At 37.5% G+C, this 20142-nt stretch overlaps 1 protein-coding gene across 1 annotated transcript in view; it reads left to right on the plus strand.

Moving 5' to 3' along the window:
• The window catches only part of TRHDE (thyrotropin releasing hormone degrading enzyme), a 207427-nt gene that overhangs the window by 123645 nt on the left and 63640 nt on the right, over positions 1 to 20142 (plus strand). Inside the window, exons 8-9 of the mRNA XM_027455444.3 lie at positions 9370 to 9435; positions 11963 to 12150. Coding sequence (XP_027311245.2) covers positions 9370 to 9435; positions 11963 to 12150 — 254 coding nt within the window. The remainder of the gene's footprint in view (positions 1 to 9369; positions 9436 to 11962; positions 12151 to 20142) is intronic.

A 20142-nucleotide genomic window follows, 5' to 3' on the forward strand; every position in this document is an offset into this window, starting at 1 on the left:
ATTAAAAGAAAGAATTGCATTTATGAATTCTCAGATAGTATCTGTAGGCTGAGTGGCTATTTAAGAAAATGCTCTCTTTTGGAATAAAATTATACTGTTTTCCTGGTACAAGCTTACTAGCAACCTCATCTCTGTTGCTATAAACCAGCACAATGGAATTTACACAGTGCTGAAAGTACACTTTTATATGTGACTTCTTGTGCAATCAAAATTCCCATTAGCTCTTTAGAAATCAGTGGGAATATTTCCAGCACTAAGACTGCAGGATTGAACCCTGAGTTAATACTTACTACACATAAGCAATTAAATAAATCTACTTCTCTTTAGCTCAATGGAGGACATTCAGAAAAAAGCTGAAATGAATCCCTGTTGGATAAAACAGGCTATCATTGAAACCTCCTCATTCTTTACATGCATTTAAAGTTCCGTTACTGTAGCTAGGCAGTCATATATCCATGCCACATCAAGAGAAATCAAGTGATGAGTTTTTTGTGAAATTTCTATGTGCCAACCTGTGAAAGCAGTAGGGGAAGGACATACCTCCAAACCATGCCAGAAGCACCTGCAGTACCTTCACTTAAGTTCCTATGCTACCCTATGCTCATGTACCACCCTCATGCGTAAGCTCCTTGTTGTCTGTTGAATTTTGCCTTGATCACTGTTGATAAAAGACAAAGACAGTCTTGCTGTAAGGATCTTGCTGTTTTCCTTCCCAGCTAAGCATATTAAGCAGTGTCCTCAACAGTGTCTTGAGCAGAAGGCTACAGCATCATGTGTCCTCACATTGTCTTTCTGGCTGAGGACCCCTCAGGCTTTACCCGGGACAGATTTCCACCTACGCACAGATGTGTTTTGACTATATTAATAAGATGAAATTTGATGGGGTAAATTAAAGAAATGAGGCCATAGCCATAAAATAGGATAATAAGATATGTCACTTTAGTTTACTTGCTATAGTGCACTCTACTTAAACAATGAGGAATATCAAGTGGATTGGATAATGCTCTGGTTTTCAAAATTAAAAAAGCAAATAGAATTAGGTAGATATAGTAGCATGTATGCAGATGTAAATGATAATGATTTTTAAGGGGTCTACATTTTGAAAAGTTAAATGCAGCTTTAGTCACTTATGGTCATTTGCACCATATTTGCTAGATTGATTTAAACAACATATAACTTATAGGCAAAGTCAAAACTTCGCTATTACTCATTTACCATCTGTTATTCAGTGTTACTGTACAAATGTTGCAGGTTGTTATGATGTAGACACAGTGACATGCAAATCATGTTTATAATAAGTTTTCTCAAGTGATTTATGGTGACCTCTTCACAGTAAGTAGTATTGATTTCTCTCTTATTCTAGGGTTTCTATAGAAAAGAATATTGTAGAATATATAGCACAGATTTTTTGCATTGTTAGCAGTCCCCGGGCATAGTTCAAGTTAATGCAGAGGAATGTGCAGCCAACCTGTCACAATTAGCAGGTGCCGTCCAAATGTCTCTGGAAAACGTTCCATCATTTTTTGTATTTATTGCAAGTATATTTATTGAGCAATATCTGGTTAGGTTCAAATGTATTATGCAACCAAACAAGGCAGAACTAAAACGAATGTACAAATTCAGTCAAATATATGCAGTTCAGTTTCAAAGAGTACTTTATTTCTGTAAGTTTTTTTCTCAGTTAAGTAGTTTAGTACCCCTACCAAATAATACATCAAATACGTTTTTTCCTTAAAGCCAAGCTTAATATACTAGCAGGTGTCTCACTGCATAGCAGACACCATCAGACTCTGGTAGGCAATAACTCTTTGATCCTTTCAACAGTTACCTTTAGACTTCTAATGCAGATTGTTTTGCTACCACACTGAAATTGCTGTTGCTGTATTTAAAAATGGAACCTCCTTCCTCTCTATGTTAATAGCTAATGGGTGAAGCTGAATTTAATAAGGCAAATGAACCTCCCAATATAATAATTCTGATCTTTTAAAAGGGATTCCCAGCAAAGCAGGATGTATTTTAAAGTAATGTGTATGATTCTGGAAATTTCCTTGAGTATAAATTTTTGACCTCTTTTATTTAGATACCCCATTCACAGTGGATTCACTGAGCTGCAATGCAGAAGACGTATTAATTACAAAATTGTGTGTCTTACACTGGTTGGAGTTTCTTTTCTCACATTGAAATGAAAATGACAGGGCCATATTGATTTTGTTTGGATTACTTCTGATTTACTGGTCTCTTTCCTTAACAATAAGAAGCAGATAGAAGAAAGCAAGCAGTCCCACTGATTTAATGATGACTCTTTCCTCCTTCTTTCTCTTAATTTCTCTCATGTCTCAGCCTGGACAGAGAGCTGTTTAGGACATGGATTGGGTTCTGTCTGTATCATCTAAATGAATGTTACACTTTCAACACTATGGATGAGATACTCTCAACATTGCCGTAATACTTCTCCCACTGAAATCAATGCTAAAAATCTCATTGACCCATATAACACCAGAAATGTCAGTTCTACTGATCTGATTATTGTTATAACAGATAGGAGTATTATGAATTACATTTTTTTTTTAAAAAAGAAAAAAGTAAAATACTATAATTATGCTGGCATCATTGCATCAGCATCATTGGCTCTAGAGAAAATTAAAATTTATTTCTGTATATGGTTCCAGTATCACTCTTCCTGATTAGTAGTTATAGCTTGCTGTTCACATATAATGATTTAATTGCAGATATGACATGTTGACAGTGGATGTTTTCCAGTTGCTGATGGTTGTAAGCATTGTATTACTCTCGTGTGTGAAAAAAATCTAAATGTACCTTTTGAAAATAAAGGGCTGAAATTTCAGCTGCTGTATGTTGATATGATTCCATAGACTTCCATCTCTGTGATTTTATGCAATGACAGAGTTGCTATCCCAAAAAGAAAGCAAAATAAAAATACAGCTGAAATGAGTAGTTGCATGATGCATTTAAAGTACAATGAATACCTCTCAGGCTGTATTTAACTTTTATTTATTTATTTATTTATTTTAATCTGGAAGTTAGCTAAGAAGTTGCTGATACATTGGATATTTTAAACATGGTTCTTCTGAGGTAGATCAGTAAAATTATTGGGAACATGTAAATTGCTGCTTGCTGCTAAGAATTTCTACTTGCATAATGCTCCCAGTAGCAAAAATACAGGCTGGATAAAATAGCAGTTGAGAAAGTATGATTGTATAAGGAGCAGATAATTATTTTGTGTTATTATTTAAAAACAAAAAACAAAAATCAGTTGGAGATGGTTAAAAAAAAGTAAAAAGCAATTCTGTCTGCCAGGCCAGGACATCTTACACGAACGCCACTTTTAGAAAGCAAAGAGACAGTTAGAATTACTAATCATTTTAACATATGTTAGTCAAGAAATCTCTGTTTGGAAGAGATTCAACAGGTAGCTCCACTAGTACGTGCAGGATTATTAGAAATAAGAAGGAAAAAAAAATAGCAGCAATATATTTTGATTGTTCAAAGTTTTGTAAAATGCTAATTCAGAGTTCTGTTTTTAATTTCATGTAAACAAGGTTTAATCTGCATTCATACAAGGACAAGTGAAAGTTCATTCAAATTTGCTGAAGGTATGAATTGTAATTGGATTAGTTAAACCTTATAGCTGCATGCAGACACTTTCAAAACTGAAGCAGCTACTTCATCATGATGTTTTTAGTGTGAACTCAAAGCCACTGAGTTTAGTCAATTTCAGTTCTGAACCTCTCTATTATAAGGTTTAATGTAGGTTAACTAATTCACTGTAAAAAATAGCTTATTGATTAGGAATGTTAAAACCAACCATTAGTATGAAAAGAGCATCTGAACATCTCCATTTTAAAAGGCATTTCAAAATAAACTTTTCCTTCGAATATTTGAGGTCTGTTCATGGAGACCTCTATTTGATTGATCATCTTTCTAACAGTCTTCTAAAATTGCCAGCATACTTCTTTCTTTCTGATATTTTTCTTAATAGTGCATAGTTTCATTATGCTCTAACTACTTAACTAAGTACAGAAATTCAAACAAAACAAAACAAACCAACAGCAAAAAAGAGCCACAGTGGATTCGATAGCCAGAACCTTAGAGCCTGTTTTCCACCAGAAGGAAATGTTTTTATTGTTTGCTCTAAATCTTAGGTCAGATACAGAAGTCAGGTATAAAAATGTACAACAAGAACATACTGTAGGCTGAAGGGAAGATAATATGGATCCAGGAGTAGGAATAAAAGACAAAAGAGAAAGGTAGAGGCAACACTGCTGTTTCGTGAGCCTTGAGAAATAAGGGCATTCAGAAGGCTGTTGCTACAAAATATGTTGCTACTTTTTACTCACTCATCTCATGTAGCAGAATTTCCCATTTATCTTTAGGAGAAAGAGTAAGTTATTCAATGTTAATCTGATTTAGATCTCACCACCACTCATATAAGTCAGGGACAGTTGATTGGTTCAGTCAACCAATCAGCTTTACACTGATAAACTGAGAAAGGAATTTGGTCCTAGAAATGATGTTTCAGTTCCCAGTTACAGATCTGAAGTCTCCCCTGAAAGTAAGATATATGTTTGAAGACTTATTCCCCCTGTACACTTTTGTAACTTCTTTGAATTTATCAGTAACTACCTTTTATTACTTGTGAGCATTATCATGTTTGGATGGTAGGGTAGTTCATTTTCTTGAAGCCAACAGGCTCAGTCCCTTGCAGTACAGGGAACTATGATTGCAAAAGGATAAAAGACTTCTTCCCTTAGAGTAATCTTCTTTTTACTTAAAAGAAGTCTAACACAATAAAGGGACAGCAAGCTTAATCAATACACTACTGAAAACATCTTTCAAAATCCTTTAGCTTTTATTATTTTTTTTTCTAATTTCTAATACTGTTCAAACCATCTGCTTCATGTAATTCAAGTAATAAATTCAAGTAATCAAATAATTTGAAATTATTTTGGGGGGAGGATTAAGATTACTATTTGACAGAACATTATATTACAGTCTAAATCTGTTAGGATTTTATTTTTGCTAGATCTTTGGTTGTGCAATAATTGGAATCTGTTTTCATGGAATGACAGATTTTGAATTTCTTCTTGGAATTTGATACTAAAAACTACTGGAATACATGTCACAAAATCATATTGTCCAATTACATTTTTTTATTGATAGAGATGAAGGTATTCTGTGATTAGTTTTGTGTGTGTGTGCGTTTGTTTAATTTTCATGTTGAGACACTGTGCCAGGACCAGTGAACTTTCTACTTTCCTCATGAGAAAGAAAACATTTAAAGACAGCATTACAGTGAGAAAGAAAGGGGGAGCTGTGGAAGAGCCCTCTAGAATCTTGGGTAGTTTTTTTCTTTTGACACATATGCTAGGGTTATAGCTGAAAGTCAGGAAAGTGGCTGAGGCTTCTCTCCATGCTCCAGAATACTCCAGTTGATGGAACAGCTTTTCTAGGTGATAGACATGCAATTTTGTGATGGGAAGAAGCCATGCAGCCAGATGGTTCTGGGCATATGTGTTTATGAGAAAGCTGCTTTAAGTCACTTTACCTCCTTTGGAGCTGTGCAGAGCACAGCTTAGATTCAGGCAGCTGTGTTTTCAGTGTCATCTTCCTTTCATGTTCTGTGGATTGCATCTCTCTTCTCTTTGCTTTAGTTCTTTCCTATTCAATATAAAGGCAAAGCCATGGTAAATATTCCTGCCCTGGAGAATTACAGTGAATGAGAATATATCTTCTCTCCTTTTGCAAGCTACTTAAGATTTAGATATGGGTCTCCAGCAGGAAAAAATGATTCTATTGCTGCTTGTTCCATCCTTATAACAGACGACCAGGGTATGGATGGATCTTTTGACTCCTATTTTAATATTCTGTGGAGTGTACTTGATGCTGATATGTGTAAGCCTTTCCTTTTTTGAAGGTGAAGGACTATCCATGAAAGGTACTGCAAGATGGGCTGCTAATTTGGAAATGAAACTGGTGGTGTCCTTAGTTTAAAAGCAAAGTCTGGTATGACAGCACTTATTATAGAGATCTGTAAAGCAAGAATGGCTTGGAGAGAGTGGAGCAGGAAGCAGTAGTTCACTGTCTCTTCTAGAGGCAAAACTAGGGAGCAGCGGATGAAACCGACTGGCAGATGGTTGGAACAAAAGCATCTTCACACAATAGGTCACTGAAGTGTGAAATGCTTTTTTATGAAGTATTGCAAATGCTCAACATTTTTTATGGGTTCAGAAAGTGACTGGTCAAATTCATGGAAGATAACTACTAAGTTCAAAGATATTAATTTGCTCACGATTCCTTGTGCCGTGAAGTCCTGGATGCTGGGAGAGCATACTGGGGAAGTATTGCTGTGTGCTTGCCCTGTTTTTTACTCTTTCTAAGTATCTGCTACTGGTTGTTGCTGAAAACAATATGCTGATAAATGAGGACTTTTGATGGGACTTAGTAGCTTTATGCTTTTGTGCCTGTAAAAACTGCACTCAGATTTTGAATTGCAATGTAGATTTACTATCAGAAACATGTTTAGATGCGTACTGTCACTTAGGACTGCTTTTTCTGTAGTATACATTAGGTAAAATTCCCATTTTGAGGAAATGTGTGTGGTCTAAATAGAGCTTTAATGAAGCAATGAAAAAATGTACAGTTGAATTTTGTGGTACCAGGACTATACTCTTATGTTGTGTTTATCTTTGTATTTTCTTATTTCATGGTAAATGTTATGATTATTTTTATTTTCCTTAATATAAAAAACATGTTAGATTGGAAGATAATGAATTTTTAACCATGTATTAACATTTTTAACCATATGAATTTTTACCTGTGTATTGTTAGCTAAAAAACAAAATGTTAGGACAGAAGCATTTCACCCCTTTGTAGTCTCTGTGAATGTAAAAAGTAAATGTAAAATTTGATGTCTAATAGTAGAGTGGTTAACAGGATTATTGCGAATAAAGCATAAATCCTCAAGTGTTCCACCCATTTTATTTTGCTGTGTAATGATTCTGAAAACAACTCTCGGAAGAAACAAGACATGCAGTGTTTTCTAGCACCACTTAGAGTGTACATGTATATTTGTTGTTATTTATTTACCTCGTCCTACTTTTGTTTATTCCTATTTTAGCTTTTTAATTTGCAATTCACAACTTCTTTAGCTTTGAAAGCTATTGAATATTTCACTCTGCCTCAGATGACTTTGTATTTTTAGACAAAATGGAAGCACAGTGTGCTGTAGGTGAAGCCTGTATTATATTGTTTTTTTTTTTCCTTTTTTTTTTTTTTTTCCAAGTTATTCCCATGGCATTGTTAAGACTTGTACTGCATTTAGAGAGTCAGTGTTCTCTTTTAGCCTTCCTAGCCTGTGATTAAATGGGAGTTGCTGCCTGTTGTACTATGAGTTGGCTGACAAAAGCTAAATCTGTCACAGGTGCTACAATTTGTATATCAGAAAATTTGCTTTCCAAACACTAATTATTCCCAAAGTATCGTACTTCACACAAAGCACAGATAACGAAGTCAGCAAATTCGTCCCAGTTTTATCATTGTGCTGTAAATTAGTGTCTGTCTTCTGCCATTGTGTAAAGTGAAGATGGTGGAAATTCAAATGCAGTGTAACCCATTGATTTACAGTCTCTGATGTGTGTTTTTTCACTTAATTCTTCCAATCAAAATGCTGGAAATATATGTGATTCTAACACTCATTGCTGAATTTCACTTCTGTATTTGAATGAGCTGATGTTTAGGGATCCAGGAAGGTGGGAAACTAAGTGTTGTTTCTCCAGATGACTGTGAAAAAGAGAAGCATTTTGGGCCTGAACAGAGCAGACCCAACCTGGTCATATGCTTAACCTGTTAATTTCAGAAGTTAATTTAATGTAATGGTAGCTTATCAGGCATTATATTTCTGGTTACCATGGGAGAAGAATGGACTCTCAGTCAGGTGAAACTGTGTCTGAATAAGTGAAAGCATTCAGTTTATAACTCCCTCAGACCTTCAGTTTTGTATGTAGTGAAAATACACTTGTATACCTGTGCAAAAACAGAGTTTGGTTCCGATCACCTCTTTTCCATTGTAGCATTCCACTGTGAAGGTGGAGAACCTTTGTGGTAATCTGTTAAAGCCTGAGTTGTCTGTAGTAGGTATTTTAACATTGATGCATCAGGATTTCCCTAGATAAGAGTTTGTAGTTTTGATGATAGGCTATTGCTCAGTTAAATCTGTTGTAATAAATCTGGCAATCATCAGGGTGGATCTAGAAGGAAAGACATATGAGGAGCAGCTGAAGTCCCCTGGTTTGCTCAGCCCAGAGCAGAGCAGGCTGAGGGCAGGCCTCATGGTGGTTTCCTCACGAGGGGAGCAGAGGGGCAGGTGCTGAGCTCTGCTCTCTGGGGACAGTGACAGGACCCAAGGGAATGGCATGGAGCTGGGACAGGGGAGGGTCAGGCTGGGGGTTAGGGAAAGATTCTGCACTGAGAGGGTGGTCGGGCACTGGGACAGGTTCCCCAGGGTGGTAGTCACAGCACCGAGCCTGCCAGAGTTCAGGAGGCATTTGGACAATGCTCTCAGACACATGGTCTGATTTTTGGGTGATCCTGTGTGGAAGCCAGGAGTTGGATTTGTTGATCCTTGTGTGTCCTTCCAACTCAAGGTATTCTATAATTCCATGATCTGCAAATAATTAATTAAAAAGAATAACCACCACCACCACCTAAGAGTGAAAGGATTCTCTTTACTTGCAGTGTACAGTAGAGGAGGAGTTTGAGTGCATTCATATGAAAATGTAATGAAGCCTTTACAGTTATAAAGATCTACAGATCTCCAAACTTTGGGATCTTTTTATAAGATGTAATACTTTTCTGTAATCACCCTAGGCCAGCTGCACACACACTGGCTCGATGATCCTTGTTGGGTCCCTTCCAATTCAGGTTATTCTGTGATCCTGTGTTTCTATGAAATTATTCACACTAGACACAGAATGTGCTTATTCAAATAGCAAGTGGAACTATGTTTCAGAAGCTTCTCCTCTCACTGTAAGAATTGCCTAGGAATCCATACTGAGATTAGACAATTATTTTAAAAGTATATTCAAAATATTTAGTTTATAGATTAATTTACACAGAAAAAGAAGAACGTTGAATGCTGTAAGTGAAAGTTCTTAGCAATATTTTTTGCATTGTAAACTAGCTTAAGAAACTGTTTATTTACTTCCTTAGGATGAACATATTGTATATTTCTAGATTTCTGACAAATGCAAACATTAATGTGATTTAACTTATACTAGCAATGATTCACAGCTCTAGTTGTTTGGCTTGTGTATAGTAATACTGATTTGTATTTTTATTTTATTTCTGTAGGACTATTTAACCATTCACAAGTATGGCAATGCAGCCAGAAATGATCTCTGGAACACATTGTCAAAGGTAAAGTGCTTTAATCTATTGCACTGAGGGAGAAGCAAGAATTTACTGTAGTGTTTTCTTGGCAAGGTTAGGACTGAATAGAGCATAATGAAATCTTCAGACCCCAGAGCAAATTTAAACAGTAATACAAAGAAATTCCATTTGAGTTAACAGTTGCAACACTGATATGTGTATATATATATATATATATATATTTTTTTTTTTCTTCTCCCCACTATTTCAGTTCTTTGTTATGTTAGAGTATATTTCCTTGTTTGTGCTATGTGACTGATGTGCAGTAAAAACTATTTTGTGGAATTTGCTATGATTGACTGTGGTGGCAGCAGGCTGAGGCCCATAAGCTAGAAGGCACACAGAAGTGCTCTGCTTTGGCATCTACATCAGGTGTGTTTGTGATTTTGTGTGGAGTTATGATTCATGTGAAGGACAAAACTATTAAATCTTTAAAGTTTGGTCTGAACAGGTAGCTATTACTGTACCGTTTGCAGAGAATAATGGTTTCTGTGTCCATGCTCCCTTTTGTTGCTACAACAAAGTTTGAGTTTGTAGGCCCAGGTCCAGGAATCTGCAAGGGCAGAGTTTAATTTTCAAAAGAGTGAGCCAATAATGCCTGAATTCATTACCTACAGAGCTAGTCTGGGCACATCAGAATAGAGACAAAGTATAAGCCAATGTAGAGGACAGTAAGGGAGTTTCAGCACAATTACCAGCTCAAGCCATATGTAAACATGGCAATCTAATTGTAATCATTGACACCAAGGCTGGGATTCAGCTGGAGGTCAAGACATATGTGTTTATATAGATAAGTAGGTATCTGTGTATAAGCTCCGGTTCAGTTGGCCTGGATTCAGTTACGTGTTCATAGATGTATAATAACATCCGCCTTAAGGTGTTGTACCAGACTTCCAGCTACAACATGAGATATTTGTGTCTGCTGTAGCTCCACCAGCTCTGTGAGGATGTGTTGAATATTGCAGGACAACTGACGCTTGCTGGATAGGAGCAACTGGAGTCCCAAAATGTAGTCAATATAGTCAGCAGAGTATAGAGAGTAATCCAATTGACTAGCCACTAGATGATAAGCCTCAACCATCAGCTGCCTTAAGATGAGCCCAAACCACTGACTGTCGACTAGGGACTTGGGATAGTCATTCAAATATAGGCAGCTAGTGCCAGTTTAGGTGCTGTAGGGTGTTTTAGATATCCAGTTAGGGGCAGTAGAATTGATCTAAGTTTTGTGGGAAAATCTGTGCCCTGCTGGAGTAGCAGGTCAGGATCAAAGGACATTATCTGCTTATGAGTGGGCAAGTGAACTGAACCTTATGTTTGTACTGACATAAGAGTTGAGATGTGCAATATTCATTTAGGCTCTTAAATCTCTGGCTTAATTTGAAGTTGAATGTTCACTGCAAAAGTCTTTCTTACTTCTTGCTTCTCACCTGGTAGCCTTCTCTGTTAAAGCCTTTGTAGTAGGGCTTGGCTATGGGAAGAGAGAGGGATCAACACACTCTTGAAAGAACAGCAGAACCCACAGCTAATAAAATGAAAATGAGACTTCATTCTGGGTCATAAACACTAGGTCTATACTGTATACTCAAATACATTGTTAAGGCTAATAATTCTGTTTTCCTCACCTGTAAGCACATGTGTTGCCTGCCGCTTTGCTCCTAATGCATTGTGATTGCTGCTTCAGTTCTGAAGACTTCTTGCTGGGTTCTGCTTGTATTCATCAGAGGTTCATTCATCTGTGATCTAGGGCTGTTCAGCAGCTAGACACATTTCTGTTGCTGAATAGCAAATGATGTCTGTCATTCTCATATCCAGTCTCATCTCCCATGAAGCCATAGATTCTTTTTTTGTTTCAGATGAAATTCCACCTGTAAACCAGTCTTTTATTGACATACTGTGTCAAATACGGACACATTAATCCTACAGTGTTGTGACGTGTAGTTTTTGAAGGAGCTGGGGATATCATTGTATACATGGTCTCACTTTAGGCACAAGGGACAGTATTTTCAAATAACCAGACATTTGATTTTCAGAACAAAGAAGCTCTGTACTTTCAGAAATCAGGCCCTTTGAACATAACGTGCCTTATTGCAGGTACCCTAAATCAACTAACACTGTTGACTTTTTTTTTTTTTTTTTTTTTTTAACATTTGCTGGACAAGAATACCTTTTGGAAACAACCACACAGTATTTCTGTGACACTTGTAAAGACCCTGCAAAACAGGTTGTTTCTTCCTTTACAATGAAAATGCTTGAATGATTTGGAAAACCTGACTTCATGGCTTGTGTCTCTGGCAAGATTGCTTAATGTTTGTTTTTAAGATACGCAGAGACTGTTGGTGTAATTATGTAGTATGTGTGTATACACCAGGTGTAAAAATGGTTGTGTGTACATGCTTGATAGTTATTGAAACCTCTAAAACAAATTACACTCTTCTGGGATAAAAAAAATAAAATGTTTTACTTGTTGGATTGTGACATTGCTTCAACGTACTAAAACTTTTCTTTTTTCTTGAAGGCTTTAAAAAGGGTTGGAAAATCTGTAAATATCCAAGAAGTAATGGATCAGTGGACACTACAGATGGGTTATCCTGTTATCACTATCTTGGGAAATGAAACTACGGACAATGTCATAGTAATCTCCCAAGAGCGTTTTGTTTATGATAGTGATGCTAAAACCAAGGATCCTGACTTTGGAGACAACAGGTACTTACATTTCTCAATGAATATCTTTCAAGAGGCTGTAGCTGTTAAGTGCTTCATGTGTGTATTTTTATGGTTTCTGCCTCTGTAGAACCAGTAGCATGTGGTGACCCTTCCATTTGAATGTTAGTAAAGATTAAGCAAGTTAAAAGAACAAAATCATTAGAGTAATAGAACTAGATAAAGCTTTAGTATGCCCATTTGCACTGTGGCACCTTTCTCTCTGACTTTTATGCAGTCTTATGTCATGCATCTGTTTCCTCTTCGTTTCTTTTGATTTTGGCACACTCCATGAAGTAACTTGCAATGGGGTTGAGAGGTCTGATAGTTTAAGTGATTATTTGGAGTGGACCTCTCCATGCTCATACGTTAAATTGGCAGATGTAACCATGTATCAGATAAATCACTTGACTTGGGAAGCAGTCGAGATCTGAACTGGACCCCTGTATGAGGCAGGGGGTTCTAGTAGTTCCATTTTGAAGCTAGCTGAAATGGTCCTGTAGGAACTGTTCCACTGACTGAAATCAGTAGGCACTTACACACCTCTGGCCCCATTCTTTTTCCACTTCTATATCAATTCCTTGCCACTCACACCTGACTCCGTACAATTTCTTTGTCCCAGAGACAAGTTGAGATTCCTCACTGATGCTGGGGAATCCTCACCTTGTTTAAAGCAGTTTTGATGTCATATTATAAGACCAAACACATAGAGCTGATTTTAGAGAATTACAGTTCAGCCTTAGAAGCTTCAGTGTTCACACCTCTTGCTTACTGGGAAAGAAGGCATGCTCTTAACCTTGACTTCTTCATGTTTGTAGCATAGATTTAAAACATTAAAATGTAAAATTTAGTACTGGATTTGGATTGACACATCTAAAGTTCATAGAATATTCCTATTGAGGAATGCCTAAAAATATAATTAAGTTTATTGGTAAATGTTTATAAATTAGTTATTGTTTTTTAGAACATGAATATTATAGAACTCAAAAATGACACAGCAAATTGTTTTCCTGGCTGTACTGGAACAACCTGGTATGGTATTAAGCATAGGTTTAAATCCTGGGCTGAAGTAAGTTCCTTTGTGAATGGAATATAAAACAAGTGACTGTGGACTGCTGGAAATGTTCATGACTCACAGTTTAGTGCAGTGTAAGAGTAATTCTTTCTTATTCACTTAAAAATTTCTTTTGTGCACCTGTATATACCCATATAAAATACAAATGGATTTTACTACTCTGTAAAAGAAGGATTACTGGTTTTTGATTGCTTAAAACAGAGACATTAAGACTTAGAAGTAGTGTGGAGACTTTCTCAAATAGATTTGCCAGGTATTCAGTATTGATTGCAGTAACAACTATTGTAATTCATAAGTCAAGACTTCTGGGTGTGAATTGTTTTGTAAAGTGGAATATTAGGGGTGAGAAGTAGACTCTTAATAGTTTATTTTCATATGTGAATTACAGAATTACAACTGTTCCTGCAGATCATGGAATCATAGAATGTCTCAGGTTGGAAGGGACCTTAAAGACCACCTGGTTCCATCCCCCTGCCATGGGCAGGGATGCCACCCATTAGATCAGGTTGCTCAGGCTCTCATCCAACTTGGTCCTGAACACCTCCAGGGATGGGGCATTCATAGCTTCTCTGCGCAACCTGTTCCACTGCCTTACCACCATCAGCGGGAAAAATTTCCTCCTAGCCTGTAATCTAAATCTCCCGTCTTTTAGTTTAAAACCATTCCCACTTGTCCTGCCATTATCTGCCTAAGCAAAAAGTTGCCCTCCATCTGTGGATATGTGGAAGGATAGTGTTCTGCACCAACAGGTCAAGGTACACTCGCTTTCTTAGGAAATTTTGCCTACAAATTGTATTACAATGATAAGTTCTAAACATTGGAAGTGAGATTTAGTGCTATATAGAGAACAGAAAAAGATATCAGAATTGGCTCTACTGAGAGTTTACTGTCCAAGCAGACAATACAATACATAAGTGTTTCTCCTCTGGCAAGTGTATTTCCTGCTCTCTTCCCCCTTTTGTTTTTCTTTGTGCTTCCATGATGTTTTCACCACAAATAAGGGAATCTGCTTGCTTAAGGAAGGCTTTGCAGGTGGGAAGTTTGCTATAGCCAGTTAGATGATGGAGCTAGTTTGCTACTTTCCAGTTAGTTATTTGAAAGTTGTGTTAAATAAGTATAAATACCAAAGAGCAGGAGCTGTACACTCTTAGGAAAAGGTGAAACTTGCCTATGTTTTTCACCTTTCACAAGTAACCCACCAACTTATATTACAGTCCTATGGCTTAGATATAAATTACAGTCTAGGGTGTTAGAACAATGAGCATGCCTTTTGTTGGTGCACTGCCCACAGGCACATGTAGCTTTATATGCACAATGGCTTTGTGTCATTAAATGTCCTTTCCTACCATCAAATTAAGTAGAAAAACAAGATTGACACACTGAAAACGAATGTAATCTTTTTGTCACAAATAGCTTTTTTCTTTTTTTTTCTTTCCTTTTTCCTTTTCCTTTTTTTCCTTTTCCTTTTCCTTTTCCTTTTCCTTTTCCTTTTCCTTTTCCTTTTCCTTTTCCTTTTCCTTTTCCTTTTCCTTTTCCTTTTCCTTTTCCTTTTCCTTTTCCTTTTTTTTCTTGTTTCTTGTTTCTTGTTTCTCTTTTCTTCTTTTCTTTCTTTCTTTTTTTTTTTTTTTTTGTATGTTTGTTTTCTTATTGCCTTTTTCTCATTGAAAAAGTCACCATTGCTTCAATTCCTGTGAAAATATTAGACAGGGAAAGTCACATTAATGGGATGCCATTTGATAATTCATGATCGATTACTCCACTTGGTTTTTAACACTGAAAGAGCCAGAGTTTATGTGACATGATAAAAGGGGCCAGTTTTTCTACAAGTACACAAAGTGGGGCACTAACTGGTATTGAAACAAGACTTTGATGGATGCTCAGTGCAGCATTCTGGACAGGAAGCTGGGGGTTCAGTGGGGCTGAATAACACTGGTGGGAGGCACAGAGGCCGCAGGCTTCTGGGGTGCTAAGTATCAATGGTGTAATTCACAGTCCAGTAGAGTCAGTGTTCATTTCCTCTGAGTGACCTGTGAATTTGGCCTGAAGATGCATGACTCCCTGGGGAGCTGTAGCCAGCACTGCAAGCAGAAAGGAGCAAACGGCATTTATGCCACATATGGGGTCCTGCTTTTGCAGGGAAAGTGACATTAGCTTCCTTAGGATAGTTTATCTCTGGATTAATCATGGTTATAGTTTTAAACACTGTAAATAGTAGGGCTGACACAACAAATGTATGTGTCCAGGCCTTTCCAGGAGTTTATCATCTAAACAGACACCATGATATGCACTGGAAGGCTCAGGGAAATGAGGAAGGGCTCTGTGTGCATCTGCCACACAATCATCTGTTATCCAGAGGTGGGGCTGTAGTTTAGCATTGCACAGCAATATATGTCAGTACTGTTACCTCAAAGTGATGAGAAGTTAAAGCTGCTGTTCAGGTCCTGTCTAGGGATATTTAACTTTGCTTTCCTTTAGAAAGTCAGTTTACAGTAGATATTTCAGATGGATCTGCATAAGGAATGGAAATAAAGAGGGAAACAAACATTTCAGAATCATTCGACTTTTATAAAATCTCTTTGCTTTTCTGTATGCTATATAATTATGAAGCAATTAACTGTTAAAAATGAAATGCAAAGTAGTGCATTTCATTTTTTTCTTGAAAATCAGCAACAAGCAGATTTTTCTGAGTGACAAATGGTTAAAGTAAAAACTGTTGACAAGTTTGACAGTGGTTTACTCCTAATCTATTACTATAAATGACTTTAATTTTACTGCAAAAGAGAATTATTACATATACATTCTCCCACTTCATGTACAATTGGACTCATTGTCACCCCATAACTGCAGAAAAATATGTTACAAGGTCCATGTGTACATATCTATTTTGATTTATTTGTGTGCATAGAATTGACTGTATGGCATTTCAAGCTCTAAGGCTTGGCCTGGAATTACAGAAGGCATACTGTTTCACTTCTTTGCAAACCGCACATAGATTTTTCTTGATGCTCATGCCTTTACATGATCCATACTTCTCATTTATGAGAGAATAAAGCTAACAATGACAGACATCGTTTCTAGGAATGCCGTTCCTCAGAAGGGCCAAAATCACTGGGCTTTGATTTAAATGTCAAAGCCTGCGGTCGGTATAATGATTCAGTAGCAATTTCAGCTTATCCAAGCTGAAGTTTAAGCTGCTATAACAACTTTGTAGTTCATATTCTACTTCTGAGTAGCAATCCTTTAGTTATGTGTAGGTTCAATCCTGCACTCATGTACACCTCTCTGAGAATGCATTATGCTCTTACATCACATAAGGCTAGAGGGGATGAGGTGAAATTCCATCTGACAGGGTTCAGTGGGTTTCCCTCCTGACAGAGAAAATGATGATTTTAAGGCACCAGTCTCATCCATCATTACAGGAATGGCTCAAAGATATGACAAGAAATCTTATGAAAAATAATCTGTGGTCTAGACAATGAACTAATCAGTTTTGATGAAATCCATAAACCATTTATATGCTGTATTGAAGAGCAGACCAAAGCTTTCTGGTTATGGATATAAGTTTTGCCTTTTAAAAATATGCAGAGCCTGTCTCTTCAAAAGTGGAGAAATAACTTTTCCAATATTATCAGAATAATTAAGTTCATGTTGCTGAGGTAATATTAACTTGTATAGGGTTCTTATCATGCACACAGCTTCTGTAGCCAATCTTTGCTTGTTCGTGATAAGATCCTAAAGGGAAATGTCTTGCTAGGCACTGAACAGAGCTAGCTGTGAGAAAAGAGAAAAAGGGAAAGGTACAAACTGGGATACGGCTAGGGTATTCATACGTGCTGGAGCATGGTAATCCTTGGTACCTTTCTCCATGTGGTTGGAAAAAGTAAAATTCAGTGGAATGGTGCAAGACAGGGACATGACCAACAAAACTAGAGCTGTATAGACTCATGAGTGTAGTAGTAGCATGTAGTAACAACAACAGCTGAAAGGCTTTACAAATGACAGCAGAGCTGCTTAGCAGTCACTCCACTTCAAGATGAATGATTAACTGCAGAATTTATTTCCCTTCAAGTCTCTTCTGAATTTCCTACACAAAGCTCATTTATGCAGGCTTTGCAGGAAAAGGGCTGTGCTTGTCCCTTTACTGATAATTATTTGAATGGTAAAAGCACACCTGCATTTGGATGTTACCACGAGTATTCTTACCTATAAGGTATGACTTTATTGCTTGAGCAGCAATGGAGAAATTACTCTGTCCACTTATCAGCTGGAGGGCTGGTTAAACCTAAGCCAAAATGTTAGGAGCACGAGGGGTATGCTATGTATCTTTAAGATCATACAACAATCATGGAATAATGTGGTAAATGTAGTATTAATTATGTTATATAAAGGAGCAGTAGAATGGATGAAGTTGTTCCATAAGCTGAGGAGAAAGGGCTAATTCATTTACCTAATATTTTGCATATGATAGACAGACCTCCCACCTCTGGGAAATATTCTCTGATCTTCCATTGCCTCATGTCGTTCGAGTGTTTTCTTGTTGCATCTTTCATTTTTACTATACCTGAAAGATTAGGCTTGTATCAGCATTTCTACTAGAAACCACTTATGTGTCTACCCAGGGTTTCAAAGTGGTACCCTGGTTCATTGTGACTGACCTGAGTGTCTCTGTATCAGGTATCATAACGATGAAGGGAATGGGGCTTTAGGAGAGGAAGGTACTTATGTAGTAGACCCAGAGGAAATGGAGTTCTCAAGAATAAGATTAAAAAATCAACAGTCCTTGTGAAGCACAGAACTGCCTATGAACACAGACAGACATTGATTTAACCAGTTTTTTTGCTGGCCAAGCAGAGACATGAAAATACATGTTTTTGCAGAAGAGTGAGAAAGTATGAGGAACTCCTCTTTATGTGTACACTGGGGATATACATCCTGAGGGGACAGCTCTATGACACCAGTAGATCTTGTCCTTCAATATGTTTCAGGACAGTCTTTAACCCCAGCAGCCTGACAGAGGGCAGACTCCAAACTAGCAGACAGAAGCACTGCTTCTCTAAGGGGGGACCTGGAGGAACCCTGCCTGCCTCAGTTGCCTGCAGAAGTATAGCTGGGGTTGTCAGAAGGTGGTGGTTGCTAGCCCAATACTTGTGCCTCATGCTCTGTCTACCGCAAAATGTTTTGTTTGTTTGTTTTCTTTTCTGTGGAAGTCACTGAAGAGTGCTGTCTTTTTGTCTTGCCCTTTTACTTTTTGGAGGCTCTTCTGATTGTAGCATTATTATTAAATCAGACTAGGGAGTGCTCTTAAAATTTGTTCCTGCATATTTCTGTGCTGATGTCTCTTCAGCGACATTTTGCTGCTGGCAAAGATCTCAGAAATGCCAATTTAATTTAACACTTTATTTCCAAAACCATTTCACAGCTTCTGTTTGTGAGAAACGCTTCTCAGTAGGCAAACTTCCAGGCTGCTCTGGTGTGCAGGATATGGGCAACTTTCAGTGTTATAATTTCCAGGATGCTAAAGAAGATAAAATTGGTTCATTGTGTCATTGCTTCCTGTGCGGTGGCAGCACTCATATCCTGACAGAAGTTAGGCTGACAGTGAAAAGCTGCTGCTTTTCACTGCTTATTTTATTATCGCTGTAGTCTATGTCACTTTCCTCATCTTATTTGCTTCTACTAACTCTCAGGAATTCCTAGGTACCCAAACTAGTTAATTAACCCACATTAATTAATTAGATCAGTTTCATGGTGAGAGAAGAAGCATGTGCCTGAGTGCAACAGCACTGTGTTTTAATTCAGAGCAAGGTGGGGAGGTGAAGTGGAAACTCAGGGTGGCGGCGCCAGTGGGGAGCTGCCCGCGATGCAAGAGGAGGAAAAGGGAATGCAGTATAGCAAGGTGCATGCAGGCAGGAGCAGGAGCCTGGAGCATTGAAATGGTGGAGCTGCATAGACAGATGAAGAGAATTGGGGAAATTGAGATGAAGGAAATGGAGAGAACCAGGGAAACGAAGGTGGTGAAGATGGGGCTTTAGTGAAGTAAAGAGCAGATTGGGGAAAGCAGGGACAGTATTTGGCAGATGGAAAGGTAATAGGATTGATGAAGGTGGATAAACGTCATATTTTGTTGGCTTTGTAAAATCAGTGATGTAGATTCCCCTTTGTAGACCAGAGGATGAAATTACTTATATGCTTCCTTTTTTTACTACTTCTTCCTTTTGCATTCTTATGGAAAAAAAAAATCCATTACTGCCAATGTATCTCTGTGTTTGAGCCTTCAGGGTCAATAACAGAATCTCAGGTTTTATAGAGAAGATATTTTGGTGGGAGGCTCTTAGGGAAACTTACCGAGGAAACAGAAACTATTTTAGGAATTGTATTTTAATCTTGGTTAAATTCAAAGTATTCTGAGGAAAAATCCAAACTGAACATTCGAATACACTAAAAATTGGCTGTAAGTATCTAAGAGCATATTGAAGGACCATAGACATAGCTTAAATGCTACTTATATTCCTGTGGCTGAGTAGAGGCATCACAGGGAGTACCAGTCCTCAGCCCATTCATTAAACATCCTTCCACTTGTAATTATACTCAGACTAAGCTCAGATCTGCACTCTATATGCACTTGAGTAAGGTACAGCTCAGAGAGAGGGTTTTGGACGATCAGCATCACATGTGCAATTCTGTAATTGGTGCAAGACAGGACACAGGATGCTGGAGAGAGAGATTAAGGGCCTTTATTGGAGGGTAAAGAGGCAGCTGTTGGAGTAGACACTTAACACTGCTTAAAACCAACTTCTTTCTATCCATCTCTGACTGAGCACCCAAAATTACTTGTCACTTCCAAAAACAAAGTCTTTTGTGTTCTAGTGTAAAAAGGTAATGTTAGGTGGGGAGGAGAAAGCATTTACTGAGAGAAAATT

The sequence above is a fragment of the Anas platyrhynchos genome, chromosome 1 (genome assembly GCF_047663525.1).
Source record: "Anas platyrhynchos isolate ZD024472 breed Pekin duck chromosome 1, IASCAAS_PekinDuck_T2T, whole genome shotgun sequence".
NCBI classification, from domain to species: domain Eukaryota; kingdom Metazoa; phylum Chordata; class Aves; order Anseriformes; family Anatidae; genus Anas; species Anas platyrhynchos.